General features: G+C 41.6%; 1 protein-coding gene across 5 annotated transcripts in view; it reads left to right on the plus strand.

The window, feature by feature from the left end:
* Window positions 1–16,741: 16,741 nt before the first annotated feature.
* LOC136866118 (malate synthase) overlaps window positions 16,742–22,548 on the plus strand; it is a 70,257-nt gene continuing 64,450 nt past the window's right edge. The window contains exons 1-3 of one of the 5 annotated variants that reach the window (XM_067142801.2): window positions 16,790–16,922; window positions 17,045–17,106; window positions 21,795–22,003. In XM_067142801.2, the coding sequence (XP_066998902.2) occupies window positions 21,971–22,003 (33 nt within the window). In that variant the 5' untranslated portion in view covers window positions 16,790–16,922; window positions 17,045–17,106; window positions 21,795–21,970. Of the gene's footprint in view, window positions 16,923–17,044; window positions 17,107–20,483; window positions 20,596–21,794; window positions 22,004–22,548 lie in introns of those variants that run through there. The other 4 variants (XM_067142804.2, XM_067142803.2, XM_067142799.2 and 1 more) reach the window with 4 other exon arrangements.

Genomic DNA, 22,548 nt, shown 5'->3' on the forward strand with positions numbered 1-22,548 from the left:
AGTGGGGTTTTTTTCGTAGTTTGATGATGATGATAATGATGCTTGTTGTTTAAAGGGGCCTAACATCTAAGGTCATCGGCCCCTTTTCGTGGTTTAACGTCGCGCTAACACATACAGGTTTTAGACGATGTTGGGGTAGGGAAGTGCTAGACTTGCATTAAGGTACTCACCGAGTTCGATAGCTACAGTCGCTTAAGTGCGGCCTGTATCCAGTATTCGGGAGATAGTGGGTTCGAACTCCACTGTCGGCAGCCATGAAGATGGTTTTCTGTGCATTCCCATTTTCACCCCAGGCTGTACCTTCATTAAGGCCAATCCTAGCCCTTTCCTGTCCCATCGTCGCCATAAGACCTATCTGTGTCGGTGCGACATAAAGCAACCTGTAAAAATCAAAAAATTAAGGTACTGCCCCAGCATTTGCCTAGTGTGAAAATGGGAAAACATGGAAAGCAATCTTCAGTGCTGCCAATGGTAGGATTCAAACCCACCATCTTCCGAATGCAAGCTCACAACTTCGCGACCCTAACCGTGAAGCCAACTTGATCAGTTCAGTAAGTAATGTAGTTTTCCGTTGCTTTCCTCACTGGGCCAGAAGACTTTATTAAATATCAGACTGCCAGCCCACCAAAATACACGCGCCATCCGACTCCACGAGCGATGATTCTACACCAATAATAACAGGGACTGGTTGCATAAGGAATTGCATTACCAAGAATCGCTCATGCCTCAGTCACTTTTATAATTATTGCGAAATCCAAGCATGAGACTGAGACAGGTTGTAATAATAAACCAAACCAAACCCAACCCCATGATGCAACAGCCCCGAAGGGCCATGGTCTACCAAGCGACCGCTGCTCAGCCCGAAGACCTGCAGATTACGAGGTGGCCTGTGGTCAGCACGACGAATCTTCCCGGCCGTTTTCAGGGGCGTAACGTTAGAGCCTGCAGGGCCTGCAACGCAGGCGGGCCCGGGCTATTAAGGGGGCCCGCAGACTCCTCGCAAAATAATTAAAGTAGTATAGGCTATATCTAGCCCAATGGCACTCCGGACGGAAGTGATCAGGGCGGTTTTGTACAATCAGTCGAAATAGTTGTTCGTTTTCACACATTTGTTCGAAAACAACGTATACTGGTCATGGCAATAAGAGGTTGGTGTACTAGCAATCGGTCAACTCAGTTTCGAACGAGCTCTCTCTGCTCCAAGTTAAAAATAGACTAGGCGTATCAGCTGAGCGGTTTGAAATTTTTCGGTATCGGTTACAGAGTATAGTTCTGTAATTACTGAAAAACGAACCCAATTAAAGTTAAGTGCGAACATCTAAGTGGTGCATGAATGGCAGCTGAACAGTTTAGCCATACGAGGGGGGGAGTCAAATAAAACCTGTTAAACATGATTTGTCAATAATCTGACGATAGCAAATAATCCTTTTGTTTATATAACGTGACAATCTATTGCACTATTTATACCTGCTATAATTCAATTTATATTAGTTATTCATAGGTTTTTACATTTTATTTGAGGGGAGTAGGCGACTTTTTATTTTGGCAGGCGGGCCCGTCTCCATTCTTTACGCCCCTGGCCGTATTTCTTGGCTTTCTAGACCTGGGTCGCTATCTCATCGTCAGATAGCTCTTCAATTGTAATCACGTAGGCTGAGTGGACCTCGAACCAGACCTCAGATAAACATCCCTGACCTGGCCTGGAATCGAACCCATGGCCTCCGGGTATGAGGCAGGCAAACTACCCCTACACCGCGCGATCGGCTGTAATAATGTTATTGGTTTTTTACGTTCCTCTAACTATTTCTACAGTTTTCGAAGACGGTGAGGTACCGGAATTTCGTCCCGCAGGAGTACTTTCACGTGCCAGCAAATCTACAGACACCAGGCACTTTCAAATACCACCGGACTGAGCCAGGATCGAACCCGCCAAGTTGGGCTCAGAAGGCTAGCGCTCAACCATCCGAGTTACAAGTCTAGCCAGTTGTGAGACACGTTGATGAAAGTTACAGGTTCATTCTAGTCGACACCAGAAGTTACAGGACATTGTAAACACTATGTCTCACCAGAAATGGATCTGGGCCAACAGATATAGTACAATGCATATTATGGTATTCATGATAAGAAATATTTGCTTTGTGACACTGATAACTTTTGTGGTCTCGCAGCTATTAAGATATAAGAACGCCAGTATTAGATCTTCAATATTCATTTCAAACAATGAAGGAACTGTTGCTGTTTGTGAGGGACGTATAATAGAAAATTCTAACATAATAATAATAATAATAATAATAATAATAATAATAATAATAATAATAGACACGACCGAGCTCGATAGCTGCAGTCGCTTAAGTGCGGTCAGTATCCAGTATTCGGGAGATAGTAGGTTCGAGCCCCACTGTCGCCAGCCCTGAAAATGGTTTTCCGTGGTTTCCCATTTTCACACCAGGCAAATGGTGGGGCTGTACCTTAATTAAGCCCACGGCCGCTTCCTTCCCACTCCTAGCCCTTTCCTGTCCCATAGTCGCCATAAGACCTATCTGTGTCGGTGCGACGTAAAGCAACTAGCAAAAAAAAAAAAGAATAATAATAATAATAGACACGATCACTCGAGACCTACAGCGTGAAGTTCCATGGAACTTACTCTATGAGAAAGATGCCATGCTTGCCAGTACCACCAAACATCATCTGCAACACCAGGTCCAAGCCTGGCATGACACCCTAAGCAAATACAGTAGAGACAATACGCGACACTCGGCGAGATATCGAGGGACAGCTATTAGAGCTCTCTCTCTAGCGAGTAGACCTGAGAACTACTGATTCTGTCATAAGAGCACGTGTATTTGTGTGTGAAGTTTTTGGTGTTATGCGTTTTCAGTGAGTTGACATAATTAAATGGTAGCGTGTGTCATTCCTTGATATCTCCTCTCAACATGAGGGGAAAGGTATGTGCTGTGTTTGGCTGCATAACTATGAAGTTAGGAAGAATGCGCTGTCTTTCTTTCGCTACCCTCGTGACAAGAAAATATAAGTAATATTGTGTTTGCTTATATATTCTTCCAGTGACAAAGAGATTTTTATAGTACTTCATAATCTTCTGACCTGCTCGACCCATATTTTAACTGGCTTAAAATATTATACGCATATTGTATTGTATAGTGCAGCAGTTAACCTTCAATACCGATGTGTTGTTGTAGGTGTGATCTGTAGGTTTTGAAATGTCACAGAAGTGATTTGGATAAGGTGTACAAGAAAGAAGGGACGTTACGCTTATATAAGATCTGTTCAGATCATTTCCAGGCTAGCGACTTCAAAAATCCTCGACTATACAGCCAAGGGTATGTTACATTTTTACTCTAATTGTACGTAAATATTCCTCAAAGCATCACTATCGACAATATTTTCATACTTTTTTTCTTTTATCCCTGTTTTCAGATTAAAGCCGGGATTTTATAGGTTTTCTTTCTGTTAGTAGGCTTCATGTTAAGAGAAAAATTGTCCAGCTTTTAAATGTTAATTCATTGCATCATGTATGTAAGAAATGTGCCGATATTTTTATTGACAAGTATCTTAATTTGATGATACAATGTTTTTTAAACGAGAAAAAAAGACAAATCTAACCGTAAACGTTCAGGCAGCAATGTTAAAGCAAAATCAGTAATGCATAAATGGAAGATCGACCCATTTCACAGCAATCAATTTCACATCTTGTTTATATGTCTAATTTCAGTCTTTAAATAATAACCTTTTAAATAATTCTTCATTCATTTATCCAGAATTGCTTCAGCAACTTCGAAGTTAGTATCTCAATAATACTTTCTAGACGAAATTTATTTATCCATTTTCGTATATGCATTTCCATTGATATTTGAATTTAGCGCGACTTTTCAGGTCAAGTTACTAGGAGCGCCACCGTCGAATTGTCTCCCATTTTAACAAGGCTAAATCCGTTAAGTGTCGCGTATTGTCTCTACTGTATTTGTCCTAAGCAAATTTGGTCTTCATCTTAACATCAAGAAAACCGAATACCGGTACGGTACAAACCAGAGTGACGGTGATATTGAAGTCAATTGTGAAAACCTACCGAAGACCGAAAATAATTTCCGTTACTTAGGATCTCATTTCTGTAAAAACACTAACATTAACGCTGAAGTGTGTACAAGGATGATGGATGGATGTGATGGAGAGAGGCATAACGTGTTCATCCAGTCGTTATCTATGGAGCTGGACGCTGGCCAGTTACGAGCCAACTTCATACGCAGTGTTGCCAACTTAGTTTTTTTTTGTTTTTTGTTTTTTGCTATTTGCTTTACGTCGCACCGACACAGATAGGTCTTATGGCGACGATGGGACAGGAAAGACCTAGGAATGGGAAGGAAGCGGTCGTGGCTTTAATTAATGTAAAGCCCCAGCATTTGCCTGGTGTGACTTAGCTATTTTATAGCTAAATCTATATAGCGTTGTTTACTGTTCGATTGCTACATAATTGTAGATTTAGCTATCTGCTGCATTTTTAGCTATAAAATATCTTGATTTTTAGCTTCTATATGATCATCGTTATTAAATAAAAGGGCAACTTGTCAATGCTTCCTCCGTTAGAAACTAGTCGTTCAACACGGACTTTACCCGTATTCTACTCCAGAATCTCTTATACATTTTCTATTACTCTAACACCTATGAGAAATCCTCCTGAGGGTGGGGGCGGTAGAATAACACCCACGCTATCCCCTGCCTGTCGTAAGAGGCGACTAAAGGGGCCCCAGAGGCTCTGAACTTTGGAGCGTGGGTTGGCGACCACGGGGTCCTCAGCTGAGTCCTGACATTGCTTCCACTTACTTGTGTCAGGCTCCTCACTTTCATCTATCCTATCCGACCTCCCTTGGTCAACTCTTGTTCTTTTCCGACCCCGACGCTATTAGGTTTGCGAGGACTAGGGAGTCTTTCATTTTCACGCCCTTCGTGGCCCTTGTCTTTCTTTGGCCGATACCTTCATTTTTCGAAGTGTCGAATCCCTTCCATATTTTCCCTCTGATTAGTGTTATATAGAGGATGGTTGCCTAGTTGAACTTCCTCTTCACCACCACCACCTATGAGAAATTGCTCATTCTCTTAATAAAATTATATAAAGCTGGATTTCAAACAAATCAAGGTGGCCGTGAGTCGCGGCCACAATAACGCTCGCTGCGGTGAATGAGAAAACTCCTATGCAGGCACGACAATATTTTGTCCAGCAAGGGATGAGCAGGTCTTATATTGTGGTGGCTTCATCTACATTAAAACAACTCCAAAGACTTAGTGACCAATCTTTACATTCTCTCTTTGCTCCTTTTAAGTTTGTGTAACCTCCTTGTGGAATGTATGTTTATGTAGGTTTGTTTATATCTGGTTGTTAATTGTGTGTGGTGCTGTATTAATAATAAATCATTGCTTTTTACCGTTTTTAGTCTTAAATAGCAATTTAAGAGCACGAGTCAAGGTAGCTTACTCTAACAGTGGTAAGCCCGACGTGATAAAATAAAAACGTGTACATTCGAGTGTTGTGCATTGTAACCAGTGGCTATTGTGTTTCTGTAAACATGCCTAACACTGAGAATACGGAAGGAACACTATCAACAGACATTTACGAGAACAGAAATGCACATATCGCACGCGTCACGGTAAAAATACCACCCATTTGGCGAAAGAACGTAAAATAATGGCTGATGCAAATCGAAGCACAATTCGCTACGGCCGGTATTACGGCAGAATTGACAAAATTTAATTACATAAATAGGATCGCTCGAGCCTGATGTCGCAGAGCTTGTAAGTGACTTTCTGAATCGACCGTTATCCAGCACACCTTTTACAGACCTCAAGTCTCGTCTTATAACTGAATTCCAGGAATCAGAAGGACGAAAGGTAACCAAACTTGTAACAGAAATCGGACTCGGTGATAAGCAGCCTAGTCAGTTACTCAGAGAAATGCGAACCATTGCTAGACAACAAGTTCAGGACGATTTTTTAAGAACTATTTTCATGCAAAGGCTACCAGTACATTTAAGGTCTATATTAGCATCTTCCAGTAATAATAATTTCGTGTGGCTGTTTATAGCCGGGTACAGCCGTTGTAAGGCAGACCCTCCGATAAGGGTGGGCGGCATCTGCCATGTGTAGGTAACTGCGTATTATTGTGGTGGAGGATAGTGTTATGTGTGGTGTGTGAGTTGCAGGGATGTTGGGGACATCACAAACACCCAGCCCCAGGGCCAATGGAATTAACCAATGAAAGTTAAAATCCCCGACCCGGCCGGGAATCGAACCCGGGACCCTCTGAACAGAAGGCCAGTACGCTGACCATTTAGCCAACGAGTCGGACTTCTTCCAGTGATACACTAGACAACCTAGCAAAAATAGCAGACCGGATATTGGATTACTCGAGCCCTAGCGTATCTGCTATTCAGTCGCAACCGTCAGCATCACCCACCGATAGGATTTCTAGGCTTGAAGAACAGATTGAACAATTAACATTATCAATAAATAGTGTTCTGAATCGACCACAGTATCGTTCTCGCTCAAAGTCCCGTTCACCTCACCGTAAACATTATCAACCACGTGATTCATATTGCTGGTACCATTTCACATACCGACAAAAGGCGAAGAAGTGTACTCCCCCATGCAGTTTTACTCTTACTTCTTCTGATTCGGGAAATGCTCAGGCCCCTCGTTAGAGGCGGCACATAGTGACGTGGGCCATGTAAATTCTCTCCGCTTATTCATTACAGACCGCTCCTCTGGCAGGCGATTTCTGATCGATTCAGGAGCGGATTTGTCCGTTCTTCCTCCCACAGCACAAGATAAAAAGCGTGCTTGAAAACGCCTATATGCAGCTAACGGGACACCAATCAAAACGTACGGCGAGCGCTTAGTTCCACTTGACTTTGGTTTGAGACGATCATTTTTGTGGCCATTCACAATAGCTGATATTCAGCAATCTCTCCTCGGCGCTGACTTTCTTAATAACTATGGGTTGTTAGTTGATATAAAACACAAACGTCTCATAGATTGCACAACTAATTTATCAACCCACGCACTACCAGTATCGTCCCCTGTCTCAGGAAGTGTTCATTTACTCGACCCTCACAACAAATACTCTGTTCTACTCCAAGACTACTCAAGCCTCCTTCGGGACAATCCATTATTTACTGCAACCGACATACATTTTTTCCACATCATCTCTACAATCGGCCCACCAGTCGCTGCCAAAGCGAGAAGACTGCCCCCCCGAAAAACTTGCTCAAGCGAAGATGGAGTTCCAGAAAATGATCGACTTGGGTATCCGCAAACCTTCGAAGAGTCCTTGTTCCAGTCCGCTCCACATGGTAAAGAAAGAAGATGGCTCATGGCGACCCTATGGGGACAACAGGGCCCTCAATGCCATTACAGTTCCAGATAGGTATCCTATACCTCATCTCCAAGATTTCAATACCAGACTATCAGGTAAAACAATTTTCTCAAAGATCGACCTAATCAGAGGTTTCTACCACATCCCAGTCGCAGAAGATGATGTGCCCAACACAGGTTTATAACCCCGTTTGGATTATTTGAATTTGTCAAACTTCCATTTGGTCTGCGAAATGCTGCCCAATCTTTTCAAAGGTACATGAACTCCATTTCGAGAGATTTGAACTTTGTGTTTTGCTATCTCGATGATATCCTGATTGCATCTCAAAATGAAGAGCATGAGCATTACTTAAGAATACTCCTTGAACGACTGCATAAATACAGTATCAATGTGAATCTTTCAAAATGTGTTTTTGGCGTCTAAGAAATGTCCTTCTTCGGGCATTAAACCACTCTCCGACCGTGTTGATGCTATTCGCTCAATCCCACAACCTCGCACTATTGCAGACTTGAGACGATTTCTTGGATTAGTAAATTTCTATCGCCGGTCATTACCAGACACAGCTGCTACTCAACGCTTACTCTTCAGTATTTGTAAAGACAGACGCAGGCGTGATCGCAGAGAGGTTAACTGGACACCTGAAGCAGTGCAATCCTTCACACAACTTAAGGAACAAATAGCAAATGCCACCCTTCTGGCACATCCTTCAGGTGACTTACCGTTAGCATTGCTGGTTGACGCATCTGACTTCGCAATGGGAGCTTTATTACATAAAATCCGTGACACAACGATGGAACCACTAGGATTCTTCTCAAAGACTTTCTCCAATACACAGAAAAATTATAGCACGTATGATCGTGAATTACTGGCAGCTTACTCAGCTGTAAAGTACTTTCGCCACTTACTAGAAGGCAGAAATTTTACCATCTACACTGACCACAAACCTTTGACATTTGCTTTCCAACAACGCCTTGATAAAGCGTCGCCCAGACAACTTCGACATCTAGAATTCATTGGTCAGTTCACGACTGACTTACGGTACCTACATGGGAAAGACAATATTCCAGCTGACTTCTCTTCACGCGTCTCATCCATTTCCATACCATCACAACTATTATTTGATGAAATTGCCCAAGCACAGGCATCTGATGACGAACTTCGCCAACTACAACAATCTACAGAGACAACACTCAAGTTCAAGACCCATTACATTACCATCAGGTGCTGAATTAATTGTTGATGTTTTTACAGGAAACCTCCGACCATTGTTGCCAAGTCAGTTCCGTAAATTTGCATTTGATGCATTGCACAATATGCCTCACCCAGGTATTAATGCATCTACCAAACTTGTACAACAACGATATGTATGGCCGTCAATGAGACAGGGTATTAAATTTTGGACTAAATCCTGTGTAGCCTGCCAGCGTTCCAAGGTCACGAGGCACACTACCAGCCCTATAGGCACATATGAACGAGTGGACCGCCGCTTTTCTCATATTAATGTAAAGATCGTCGGCCCTCTTCCTCCATCTGAAGGATACACCTACATCCTTACAATAATTGATCGTTTTTCAAGCTGGCCGGAAGCTACGCCCTTGACGGATATAACAGCTGAAACAGTTGCATATGCCCTCTTGCACACATGGATAGCTCGATACGGCATACCATCTGTTTTAACCACTAACCGAGGCAAAGAGTTCGACTGTTCTCTTTTCAGTGTTGTTTGTCCAACCCTTGTCCCGTTTCCCTACGGGGTTGGGTATGAGGTGAGATGAATCTGTCGTGACGTCAACCTCATCAGAGGTGTTAATGAGATGATATGAATGACGTGATATATGATAGTAGGGAGAGGGTGAAACCCGGTGCCGGCACATAGCCTACTCCTGTCGATTAGCACCAAAGGGTCTGCTCAAGGCTTAACGTCCCCATCCGACGGACGAATCACCATTAACAGCGTCATATGCCCTCACTCCATATGAGCACTGCGGAGAGGTTTGGAATTTAATCCAGGATTTTTTGGCACGTAATCTAGTAATTAGAAATTGTATACCACCACCTCCCCTACCCTGTCGGCCAACATTCTGATGGTGAAAATGTTTTCGACCAACGGGACTCGATCCGGCTAACCTCGGTGTCAGACCGTTTAGACTTCCGCGCCTTAACGATCATGACCACCAGGCGGGCTACTGTTCTCTTTTCAGTAACCTGATGAAACTCTTAGGCATTCACCACATTAAAACAGCTGCTAACGGGAGATCGAACGTTGGCATCGTCAACTAAAAGCTGCACTGCGTACACAACTCTCCAGCAATTGGATGCCCCAACTTCCGCTAGTTCTTCTTGGTCTCCGATCTATCTTCATACCTCACTTAGGTTGTACTCCTGCAGTACTTGTCTATGGAGAATCAGTGAGGTTACCAACAGACTTCGTGGAGGAGACGCCACCAATGACAGATGTACCGTACCCTACTATATCTTGAAACTCAAAGAGCACAAGTCCTTACGTCCAGTTCAACCAATACACCACTCAGTGAGAAAGACATTCATTCTATCTGACCTAACTTCTTCCCATATACATTTGTTCGTCATGATGCAGTTCGGAAACCATTACAGCCAATTTACGACGGACCCTTCAAAGTACTTTGCTAGAAGAGAGAAACATTTTGTGATTCAATTACCCAACGGTGAACAGACTGTATCAATAGACAGACTGAAACCTGCTTTCCTTCTAGATGACAAATTTCATTCCCAAAATGATAAACAACAGCCCACCTACCAAGAACTACAGAACAATCATCGTCATCTCCTGCAGTAGAAGAGAAGTGTACCCGTTCTGGACGAACTGTTCGCTTTCCAGCTAAATACCTCTCCGTTATCACTGGGAAGTCCGGCTCCATGGCTAAATGGTTAGCGTGCTGGCCTTTGGTCACAGGGGTCCCGGGTTCGATTCCCGACAGGGTCGGGAATTTTAACCATCACTGGTTAATTTCGACGCGCAGGTCGCCTATGGGAGTCAAATCAAAAGACCTGCACCTGGCGAGCCGAATATGTCCTCGGACACTCCCGGCACTAAAAGCCATACGCCATTTAAATTGTTATCACTGGGGAGGGAGTATGTGGTGGCTCCATCTACATTAAAACGACTCCAAAGACTTAGTGACCTATCTTTACATTCTCTCTTTGCTCCTTTTAAGTTTTTGTAACCTTTTTGTGGAATGTATGTTTATGTAGGTTTGTTTATATCTGGTTGTTAATTGTGTGTGGTGCTGTGTTAACAATAAATCATTGCTTTTTACCGTTTTCATTCTTGAATAGCAATTACAGAGCACAAGTCAAGTTAGCTTACTCTAACAATATAATAAATGAAGGTCTAGCAAGGAACAAGGTTCTCTAGTTAGAAAATGTGTAGCTGATCTTCACAAACTATTGCTGTATTAAAAAAAAAATGCTCTTCCTTTTGTTGTTTATTATTGTATGATACCATCAAGGCCGTGCCAAGAGGGGGGTTAGACGTTTTAAACCCCCCGCCAGTAATGACTTGACAAATTCAAACAGCCATACGGGTTATCGAAAATTCAACCCATTAAATTAAAAATAATTATTAAATCATAACTTTGGAAAATAAAACAATTGAATTTAACCTATAAAACTGCGCCGCCTTTAAAGGTTTCTCTATGAATATAGATAAAAAATTTACTGAAACATACTTGAAAATGTTATTTTGAGGAGATTTGAATTTTTATTTCTTAAATAAATGTTGCACTATAATTCAATTATCTGCACTCCAGGCCGATGACTTAGATGTTAGGCCCTTTCAAACAACAGGCATCATCGTCATATCTGCAATTCAGACCAAGGTATTCTTGTCTAATATGTTTTCCTTGGGCCTTTTATTAGAGTCGTATGAATACAGAAAACGAAAAATATGAAGTACCTACATTATCTAAAATATTATAAGGGTTTAAATACCTATATATTTGAATGGTTATATGCCTAAACTTACGATAGTCTTCACTTTTTGACACATTTGTTATCAGTTCATGTGGATCAGGTAGTTACGAGATTCTTTTACTTTTACGTCCCTTTCCCTGTTATCTGGGATCGGCAGTAACATGGATTACGAACTGTTTTACGGATGCCAGATGCCCTTCCTGAAGTCAACCCTGTGTGGGGGGATTTATTTACTGTTGCATGTTTCTGTGGTGGTTAGTAGTGTGATATGTTGTGTGTAGGCTACTAGGATGATCACAAACGCTCAAGTCTCCGAGCTAGAAGAATAATTAACCAAACGTGGTTAATCTCCTCGGCCCATCCTTGAAATGAGCCCGGGGTCCTACACCCATACGCTGTCTCAGCCAGTTAACAAAAGGCCAATCTCTGACACAGAAGCAAGAAAATGATCGCAAAGGGAACCTCTAGCTTGAAGAAAACCCAGCAGATGTGGGGCACCTTTTTCCTGGCATACATATTTTAGTTATTTTTGTTTCCTTCATCTAAAGGGATAGGCCTACATTTTTTCAGCAAATAAGTGGAGAAATGGGGCGAAGTTTATTAGTCTAAAATCATATTCGGACATCACAAGTCTCATCATCGTACCGTTCTGACTGATTATTTGAAAATAGTTATGGTTTGATCGTGATCTCGCGAGTTTCTTAGTCTAACATCACAACACACCTGCAATTTTTATGGAAACTTATTATAAACTGTATAAACTGTTATAAGAAACGTTATAATAACGTTTTTATTTTTATTTATTTATTTATTCATGCGGGTGAAGTGTTTTGGTTTTTTAGAATGTGAAGTTGATTTTTTTTGCTAGTGACTTTACGTCGCACCGATACATATAGGTCTTATGGCGACGATGGTATAGGAAAGGCCTAGGAGTTGGAAGGAAGCGGCCGTGACCTTATTTAAGGTACAGCCCCAACATTTTCCTGGTGTGAAAATGGGAAACCACGGAAAACTATCTTCAGGACTGCCGACAGTGGGATTCGAACGCACTATCTCCCGGATGCAAGCTCACAGTCACGCGCCCCTGACAGCACGGCTAACTTTCCCGGTTAAAATTGAATTGTTTTAAACTGATTTTATGCAACACCATACATATGTAGCAGATGTAATGAATAATTAAATTTGCTGCCTAAAAATATTTAGACCTATACATTTATTTGTGTACACGATTGATTAAATATTAAACTTTTCTTCCCGAATTTTCTTCGATACGAAAAGAAAGTACACTTTACTATTTAGAAAGTACCTATTAGTGAATATATTTACCTACTAATATCTCAAAACTAGTAAGAACAAATTATTACTTACAATAATATGCCAAAAGACAACATTTGGTACTTATGGAAAAAATCCTCACCTACACATTTCTTGAGAGGATAATTAGTGTCAGACAGATTTGAAGAAAGAAGTGAAAATTATAATATAAATTAGTCAAAATATGTGAATTGACTATATATTTCACAAAAAAAAATATTAAACCAAACCCCACGGTGCAACAGCCCCGAAGGGCCATGGCCTACCAAGCGAGCGCTGCTCAGTCTGAAGGCCTGCAGATTATGAAGTGTATTGTGGTCAGCACGACGAATCATCTCGTCCGTTATTCTTGGCTTCTTAAACCGGGGCCGCCATCTCACCGGCAGATAGCTTCCCAACTGTAATCACGTAGGATGAGTGGACCTCGAACCAGACCTCAGATCCAGGTAAAAATCCCTGACATGGCCAGGAATCGAATCCGAGTCCTCCGCGTAAGAGGCAGGCACACTACCCATACATCGCGTGCCCGGCTCTATTTCACCAAAATTACTCAAATTCAAAATATTGTGAAAATTGTAGGCAAATGATTTGTAATGCAATATTTAAAATCAATAGGTGCAAGTTGTAAATTTATGAAATTCACGTATAATACACTGCCGGAAAAAAAAAAGAAAAAATAGTACACCTGGAAATACAACATCGATTTTGATCCGACGACGGCAGATGCCACCTCTGGTGTAGTAGATGTACTTTAATGGTTTCAACGTCGTCTGCCAACAGATGGCGTAGTGACAGCTGCCAGAACGACAGCTGCGTGTACCCTTTAATAGGGAATGTTTACAGCCATAAGGCTCAGTGTGATGTAAACGTGTGACGTCGGTAGATGCAGAGTGGGTTTCGGTTCATAAGTGGCCACGGCTGGTCCGTGGTCCAACAGCTCTGCACTCTGACCGGCCAACCGAACAGAGGAGGGATGGCCACGGCTCTACCTCTGCATTCAGGCGACGAGACAGGGCTGGACCTCACAGCTGGCCCCAACCGTCGGCTGTCCTGAGAATGGTTTTCCGTGGTTTTCCATTCTGCTGCACTAAAGCGAATGCCGGGACAGTTCCTAGTATAGACCACGGCCCCCTACCCCCTCACCTTCTCCGAGCATCTCCTTAACCGTCACAAATCTCCCGGCTTGAGAGACGGGGTAACCGTCTAAGAGACCCATCTCCCACTTCAGGGGAGGAATGAAAACATTTTAGTAATATTAGTAAACGTGTGAAGCAAACAGGCGCCATGCCACGGACACGCACTCGTGCTTCCTGCAGCCAACTGAGCGAGTTTGACAGGAGTCAAATTGTGGCCTTCCGAGTGGCGTGATGGTCCTTTCGGAGAATTGCCACACACGTTGGACGTGCTGCGTCAGCTGTGCAACGATGCTGGGTGCAATGGTCACGTGAACATCCTCACAACCGTAAACGAGGTTCTGGACGTCCACGCAGCACAGATGTCCGCCAAGGTCGTCGTATTGTAAGGACATCAGTGGCAGATCGTACAGCTACCACAGCACAAATAAGAGGGTTTGTGAGCCCAGAAGTGTCAACACGAACTGTTGCCAACCGGTTACTAGCAGGGGACTATGGGCAGGCACACCTCTAACCCGTCTTCCACTCACGCCACAGCATCAACGTGCACGACTCGACTGGTGCTGTCAGAGGATCACTTGGAAGATGGAATGGCGGGCCGTGGTCTTCAGCGATGAAAGCAGATTCTGCCAGCACGCAAGTGATAGTCGTTTGCGCGTACGATGTAGACCTGGCGAGCGCTATATCGTAGAGTGCATTCGTCCAAGACACACTGGCCCCACCCCAGGCCTTATGGTCTGGAGTGCGATAAGCTTTGGTGTTTGTGGATAGAATGCTGACCAGCGCTTGGTACGTGCAGAACGTTGTAAGACCCGTTCTTTTGCCATTCTTGTAACAGGAAGGTGAAGTGTTGTTCCAACAGGATAATGCTCGCCCACATACTGCGCGTGAAAGTCAACGTGCTCTGCAAGACGTGCAGCAACTTCCCTGGCCAGCACGATCTCCGGACTTGTCTCCCATCGAGCACGTGTGGGATATGATGGAATGACCACTGACACGTGCGACTCGTCAACGCACAACTCTTGCAGAACTGCGTGAACAGGTCGAACAGGTGTGGAATAATTTATCCCAAGATAGTATTCGCCATCTGTGTGATCGAATGGATGCCAGAAGCAGCGTCTGCACTGCCGCCCGTGGAGCTTACAACACGTACAAATATGGGTGTTTCAGTGTGGATCGACACCTGGTTCCTCAGTACCGCTTGAGCTATTGATCTGTAAATGTAATCATTTCATGTACTTCATATGCACTGTTACAACAAGAGTGAACTGGAAAACTCTAAGAGGGTGTACTTTTTTCTCCGGCAGTGTATATCAACAAAAACGAACTATTAAATATATACGGGTGGCATTTTAATAAGCGTACAGAAATATGTCCATGTTTTCAGCCGCTATTAGATTTTTTAAATGTATAAAAACTGTAAACGTCTTTTATAATAATTTTAGTGTAAACCAATTTGATTTTCTCCATTTTTAAACAAATGACACATCTCTTTGTTTTCACCGCTGTGACTTAAGCTTTCCACTTAACCCGTTGGGTTGTAAATGGTGCTTTTCTAAAAAGGGTTGAACTTTTTTATTTGATTAAATCTATTTCATAACTAAAAGTATAGCGATTTTATTTGGTGGTGGTTTTGGTTTTGCTTTAAGTATAATGAGGATGAAATGAAAGGCGAAGACTTCATAAACACCGAACCAACTATCGAAAAGGAGTAACCTAAGTCTAGTGGTGCCCACGTTTTGATCCCAGCATACGCCACTGGCAGTGAAGCGATACAAGGAGAGCGGCCCAATAGTCGAAGACTCGTGTAGCGGACGCCCGCGTTAAACGGTGCCCAGACAGGACCGTAAGCTGATATTGAGCCGTTTAAATAGTAATGCCAGTGCTAGTGATCTTCTAGGCATGTTGAACAATTCTCTTTTGTGCCCTTGGAAAACTGCTACTGAACAACTTAGCGAAGAAACGTCGGAATGCTTGATGAAGAGATCGTTCTGGATGGCTATCAATCAATCAATCAATCAATCAATCAATCAATCAATCAATCAATCAATCAATCAATCAATCAATCAATCAATCAATCAATCAATCAATCAATCAATCAATCAATCTGCATTTAGGACAATCACCTAGGTGGCAGATTTCCCTATCAATTGTTTACCAAATATTTTCTTGAATTATTTCAAAGAACTTGGGAATTTAAAATATTTTATAGTTTCCACTCTTTGAATGCTATTGCTGCCATCTGGCAACGTCACCATTCCGTCAGTTCAAATACCTTTCTAAACATTTATAATATTTATATTTACATAATCTATTAAGAGTAACGCACTATAAGTGGGCGAAATCAAGCTATATGGAGGGCGCTTAAAATACGACATAGCTACTTAGCCTTGGAACCCCCAGGGCGCCGTAGCAGACACTCTGGCCACTCTATAGACTTCTTTCTAGCTCGTAGGTATTTGTGTATTTCTTGCACTTGTAATGCTTTTGTAAAAAAAATAAATCATTATGCACCTTTGAGTGCTTTCTTTGTGTTATGTTCGCCTCCCTTGCACTATATATCCTTGCTTGATCATCATACCCACTTGTTTCGGTCGACGGGCCCTTTAAATTTTGCGGACTGTTGTCAGAAAATCTTCAGAAATTTTGCGACGTTGAATAGGTCACCTCCCACAAAGAAAACTCTTCGGCACGCTACTGGTAGATATGTATGGACTGAGAATGCTTATTTGAGGCTGCATCAACCTTAAGGAAAGTTTTATTTGAACTACATTAGACCCTACTCGTAATATTTCGAGGTTAAAAGTCATTTGTTTATCTGTTGAACTTAAGAAACAGCAGTGTTTCTTGGTTCCTTTATCATCATTCCTGACTCGGTGTGAGTAGTATCTCATCGTACGCGACCTTGTTTGATAGCGAGCATATGTTGACCTAATCATACATGCTCTGCGATGTTATTTGCCTGACCTTACACACGTCCGTGGTGACAATTCGGTGCGGTTGGCAATGCCTATGAAGCTCGTGTCGTGCGATTTACAGTCAACATAATAAGGCGCGACGTAATGGCAGACTCTAGGGCTACTGTTCGGAGATTGAAAGTTTTAACGCGATTAGTGCAACCTGTATCAACGCTTCATCGAAAGGTAATTGGCTGATTGATAGGCCTGATAATTACTGGTAGTAGCGCTATCAAAGAATTCGCTTCTGAGTGCCAGATATAATCTATGTGCCAACAGGTTAGATCTGGTTAATTTCTGTTTTCCAGAGTTGACCAACTTGATGGTGATTTTAGGACTCTGATTTCTATGACGTCAAAATTCTATACTGGTATGGTATCTTTTTTTTTTTTTTTCATAAACTTAAATTATTTACGGTACATTTCTAACTTTTGTGAACACGATTATACAGTTTTAGTACTGGTAGGCCTATATAGTCTATAAATGCATATTTTAATATATTTTTTAACATTGGCTAATATTTGACACAAAAAATGTATAAAAGCATTTTAATTGTTTTAGCAGTTCTCGAAGTATAGCATTATTTACATATTTTGTGCCGATTATGTCAAATTATATTGTTTGTATAGGCCTAAATATTTTGTAAGTTAGTTAAATGAAGTTTGAAGGTGACGGGTTTCCTGAACAGTACCATACGGTACCTAAAAAACCAAACAAAACCCCATGGCACTACAGCCCTTGCAGGGCCTTGGCCTACCAAGCAACCGCTGCTCAACCCGAAAGCCTGCAGATTACGAGGTGTCGTGTGGTCAGCACGACGAATTCCCTCGGCCGTTATTCTTAGTTTTCTAGACCGGGGCCGCTATCTCACCGTCAGATAGCTCCTCAATTCTAATCACGTAGGCTGAGTGGACCTCAAACCAGCCCTCAGGTCCAGGTAAAAATCCTTGACGTGGCCGGGAATCGAACGGGGCCTGTTCCACAAACGTATGGTTTTGTACATTACAAGTTACTAGTGCGGGTTCTTGTAATGTATGGAGTTGTACATTTCTGTTCCACAAAAGATTAAAAGTCTCTTGTATATTACCAGTGAGTAGTTACAAGTTTTACAAGTGACGACATATCAATAAACATACTACGTCATAGCATGAATCAGTTGTTTATCCTCGTATTTCATTCGTTAAATTAGGTTATACTTGCCGCATTTATCGTAATATCGTATTTTAAGGTAACTTATGCAGCTAAGATTCAAAGAACTAATATTCCTGTGAATTTCTTAATGCTACGATGTTATTTTTCAGTTTATTTCTTTGATGATAGAAAATTACTCCGTTATTCTCACCCATTATGTTCTTCCGTGATCCTTGCATATGTTCCAAGATAGGTGATATAGGCTACCTTGGTCTGTCATTAGAAATCATTTGCCGCTAATAACGATATTCGGCCGCCAAACATAATTGCAAACTCTGCATTAATTGTTAAAATGATGTCAAGAGAACCGAAGTTATTCATTTTGAAGGAAATAGAAAGAAGGAAAGATGTTTGTTTTGGTGCATTCAGCGAGAGTCTGAAAAAACAAGTCAAAATAAATGATTGGATGGAAATATTTGACTTGGGAAAAGCTCATGGAGCTTTTGAGGGGAAAAGTTGGACGTATGGAAGAGATATTCTGCTCATTAATGATTCCAGGAATGTCCTTTTACGAACATGTTTGTTCAGTATTTTCAGGCCAACGAACAATTTGAGGAAATTTTATATCATTTATTGCAGCTACCACAGAATGACCACCATTTCCTAGCCAATGTAGTGATGTTAGTAACCGTTGTTTAGCAGAGAGAGATTTATTTCTGTTCGTAGGATGTTTAACCTATGGCCATTATCTATCAAAAGTTCTTCCACTTGTATTGTGCTTAAGCTAAAACGTTCATTGTATTAAAATACAGTGTTAAACTGGAAGTTTATTCTTTCCCTGTACGGATGGTTTATTTTCATCACTATGTCTACTGCTAGACCACATATTTATCAAAATGTATCTGAAATAAGCATATTTAAATAGCACTAGTACATTTATGTATTAATGTCCTTTCACTGGTAGAGAATTCTTCCCAATTGACTAGTAAGTTACAAGTATTAGTACTTTCGCGGAACACACCCATAAAAAATCACTGGTAATTTGTAAGTATGGAGTAGTAAAGTACAACTGTAGAAAATTCTTTTGTGGAGCAGAAACTCTGGTATTTGTACAAGTTACTAGAGAATTTACTTGTAATGTACAAGACCATACTTTTGTGGAATAGGCCCCTGGGGCCTCCGGGTAAGAGGTAGGCACGCTACCCCTACATACTATACGGTACCTAACTTGTCAAAATAGATAAGACAAAACAGTGTTAGGAATGTGGCCCAGGGAGGGGTCCTGGGTCCGATTCCCGGCCGGGTCGAGGAATTTAACCTTCATTGGTTAATTCCAATGGCCCAGGTGTGTGTGTGTGTGTGTGTGTGTGTGTGTGTGTGTGTGTGTGTGTGTGTGTGTGTGCCGTCTCACAGACGCGTAGACCGCCTGTATGGCGTCCCCTCGAAAGACCTGCACCAGGCCTTTTCGGAGGCCACACGCCATTATTATTATTATTATTATTATTATTATTATTATTATTATTATTATTATTATTATTATTATTATTATTATTATTATTATTATTACCAGTAGTGGCGATTGGGAATTAGAAGGGGGGAATTACAGATAACAAAAAGTACCCGGGTTTGTTAAAAAATAAAGAAAAAAAGGAATGAATTAGCTGAAAAGACAACAAGGCTTGTACTAATTGATCTTTTTTAAATAATTTCTATTATTCCTAGTTTCAGGCGGCTAAAATGGAATAAGAATATGCCCCCCCCCCACTAATCGCCGCCACTGTTTATCACTAGGGAAGGCCCTTGGCCCCGCAGGCAGAGAGAAGACGATAATATATTATTTGTCTTATGCCGGCCATACACGTGCGACGTACCGGAGAGGTTTACTTGCGCGGGTAAACCGGAGCATGTATGCCTACTACGGTAGGTACCGTACTTTCTAAGAAACTGTACAGGTTTCGCTGCCTGTGCGGGTGGCCGAGAAAACTTTGAAAAATTATATTTTGTACATGTACAGTGGTGCATACCGGAGTTTGTATTTGTGTCTCACCTGCACAGGTTTCACTTGTGCAGTAAGTTTTGATCAGGAAGTGTGTCTAGAGAACTCATTGTTTATGTTTATGGTACCGGTACACTTTGATTTTTGTACAAAACATGTCGACTAATCGCAAGAGCAGTCAAGTGATCGAACGAAGAGTTCATTGAGATGTGTCACCCAGAAGATACCTTGTTTCTGGCGTGTGAAAAGCAAAGAGGACCATGATCGTGCGAAAAGAGATGCTGCTTATGCGAAATTGGTGGAAAAATTGAAGGAGTTGGAGCCTCCCGTATCTTTCTTTTGAATTGAAGAAGACACCAGCGAAAGCAATTTTGGGTAGCGTACACGGTTTAATTCATTAATTGCAGTAATCTGTGTGTTCTACTCTTTTCAACAACCGCTCTTTGCGTCATATTTCACATTTTTTTCTTTGTTTTACAACTAATAGCGAATAATGAACGACCAGCGTGATCGCGTCGTTTTCTTGCCCCGATGCCATGAGGTCAACTGATGGCAAACAAAACCTAGCGGTTTACAGTACCGTAACGTGTGCGATCTCATCGGCTGTGCTGCTATACCTGTGCAAAACTACACAGCTACACAGGTACCGGTAACCTCTCCGGTACGCAGCAGGGTGTATGATCGAGAGCGATGTTTCCGGCACTCCATCCCTCGCGCACATGCCGACCGGAGGTGCGTTTCTATTTGTACTTATTTCTGTTGAAATGCTTAAATTTGATAAGATTATGATGGTAGCATGGCCATTTATATTTTTATTTTAAGAAATAAAGAAACACACAAAGCTTGGTAATGCAGTCCGTAACCATGCCTGTTCAGTACGCATCATGAGTTGTTTTGGAGGCAAGATTGAATGGTTCGAACTCGGTTCATGGTCAGTTTCGATGCCCGTTCCGTGTCAGATTTCTTCTTTTTACAATTTGCTTTCCGTCACACCGATACAGATAGGTCTAGATCTAATAATAATGTTACTTGCTGTACGTCCCACTAACAATTTTTACGGTTTTCGGAGATGCGAGGTGCCGGAATTTAGTCCCGCAGGAGTTCGTTTACTTGCCAGTAAACCTACCGACACGAGGCTGACGTATTTGATCACCTTCAAATACCACCGGACTGAGCCGGACTCGAACTTGCTAAGTTGGGGTCAGAAGACCAGCGCCTCAACCGGCTGAGCCACTCAGCCCGGCAGGCCTATCTCTTTTGGCGACGATGGGATAGGAAAGGGCTAGGAGTGAGAAGGAGGCGACCGCGGCCGTAATTAAGGTATAAACCCCAGCGTTTGCCTGGTGTGAAAATGGGAAAGCACGGAAAACCATCTTCAGGGCTGCTGACAGTGGGGTTCGAACCCACTATCTCCCGAATGTTAGACTTTTTCCAACCTTCTTCAGACAAATATCGAGTTGGTCTCTTGTTAAGGATAACTTCAATAATAATAATAATAATAATAATAATAATAATAATAATAATAATAATAATAATAATAATAATAATAATAATAAAATTATTATTACTGATGAGTAGAACAATTGTTTGCAAACTATGCAGCCAAATGCAATGAGGGACATTGAGGTATTTTGTCATTCTTTAGTCATGAGTTTTGAAGTCACAGATTCATAAAGAAACTAAAGATAAATAACCAGTGATAAGAAATAGCCTTCCATTTTTTTGAAAGCAAAAGATAACTCATAATACTTGTGTGAAGATGATTGTACAATGTAATCAAGATAATAACAAAAATATATGGTACTTTACTTTGAATAAAACAATCTCAAAAATGATGTTAAAATGTCATGTGCGAAGACAAACACAACCACCTTATAAGGATTTTTAAAAAACTTTTTCTAGAATTTAATCTAGTTTCCTCTCTATTATAGGTCTTTTCTGCTCTGATGGCAGGTGACCTACATGCTGTCAGGGGAAGTGGGGAGCATGGGGCTGACCAATCCAACATGATGCGAGAGGCCATTAAGGGAGAAAGGCCACTACTACAACGTTGCCAGGAGTGCCTGCGTGCGCGTTAAAGTTGCGTTGAAATCCATATAACTATGAAATGCAGAGCTTCGTATGTTATAGTTTGAGTATGGCATGTGGATAAGTTTTATTTATTTATTTATTTATTTATTTATTTATTTATTTATTTTTTTATTTTATTATTTATTATTAATAATGCATATAACAAGTGCATTGACAACAGACCAAAAAACAATTCGTTCGAAAGTACAGAGGTACATAACACATTTTCTTTCTTATTTTCTTACTTACCTTACCTTATTCCAGTTGAAGTATCCATGTTACAGCACTCTGACACTCGTCATTGTCACCAGAGCTATCACCGGAAATATTCTTGTCACTCGACTCCTCACTGTAGCTGTGGTCTTGCAGATTTATGATGATATTATCCATGACTGTGTCCTATACCACGTCCCTTTTGTAATCGTCCTATTGAAATGTTTCAGCATGTGACACAGAAGCCTTCCACTCCTGTTCGGTTACTTTATCCAGCTCCTCTTCCATTAAAGATTGGACGCCAGCTAGTTTGAACATTTTGTTCCTTTTCCCTACAGCAGTTTTAACGTTTCCCCAAACCAGCTCTATGAGGTTATATTGACAGTGACAGGGTGGCAGGCG

This window comes from Anabrus simplex, chromosome 3 (assembly GCF_040414725.1).
Source record: "Anabrus simplex isolate iqAnaSimp1 chromosome 3, ASM4041472v1, whole genome shotgun sequence".
NCBI classification, from domain to species: domain Eukaryota; kingdom Metazoa; phylum Arthropoda; class Insecta; order Orthoptera; family Tettigoniidae; genus Anabrus; species Anabrus simplex.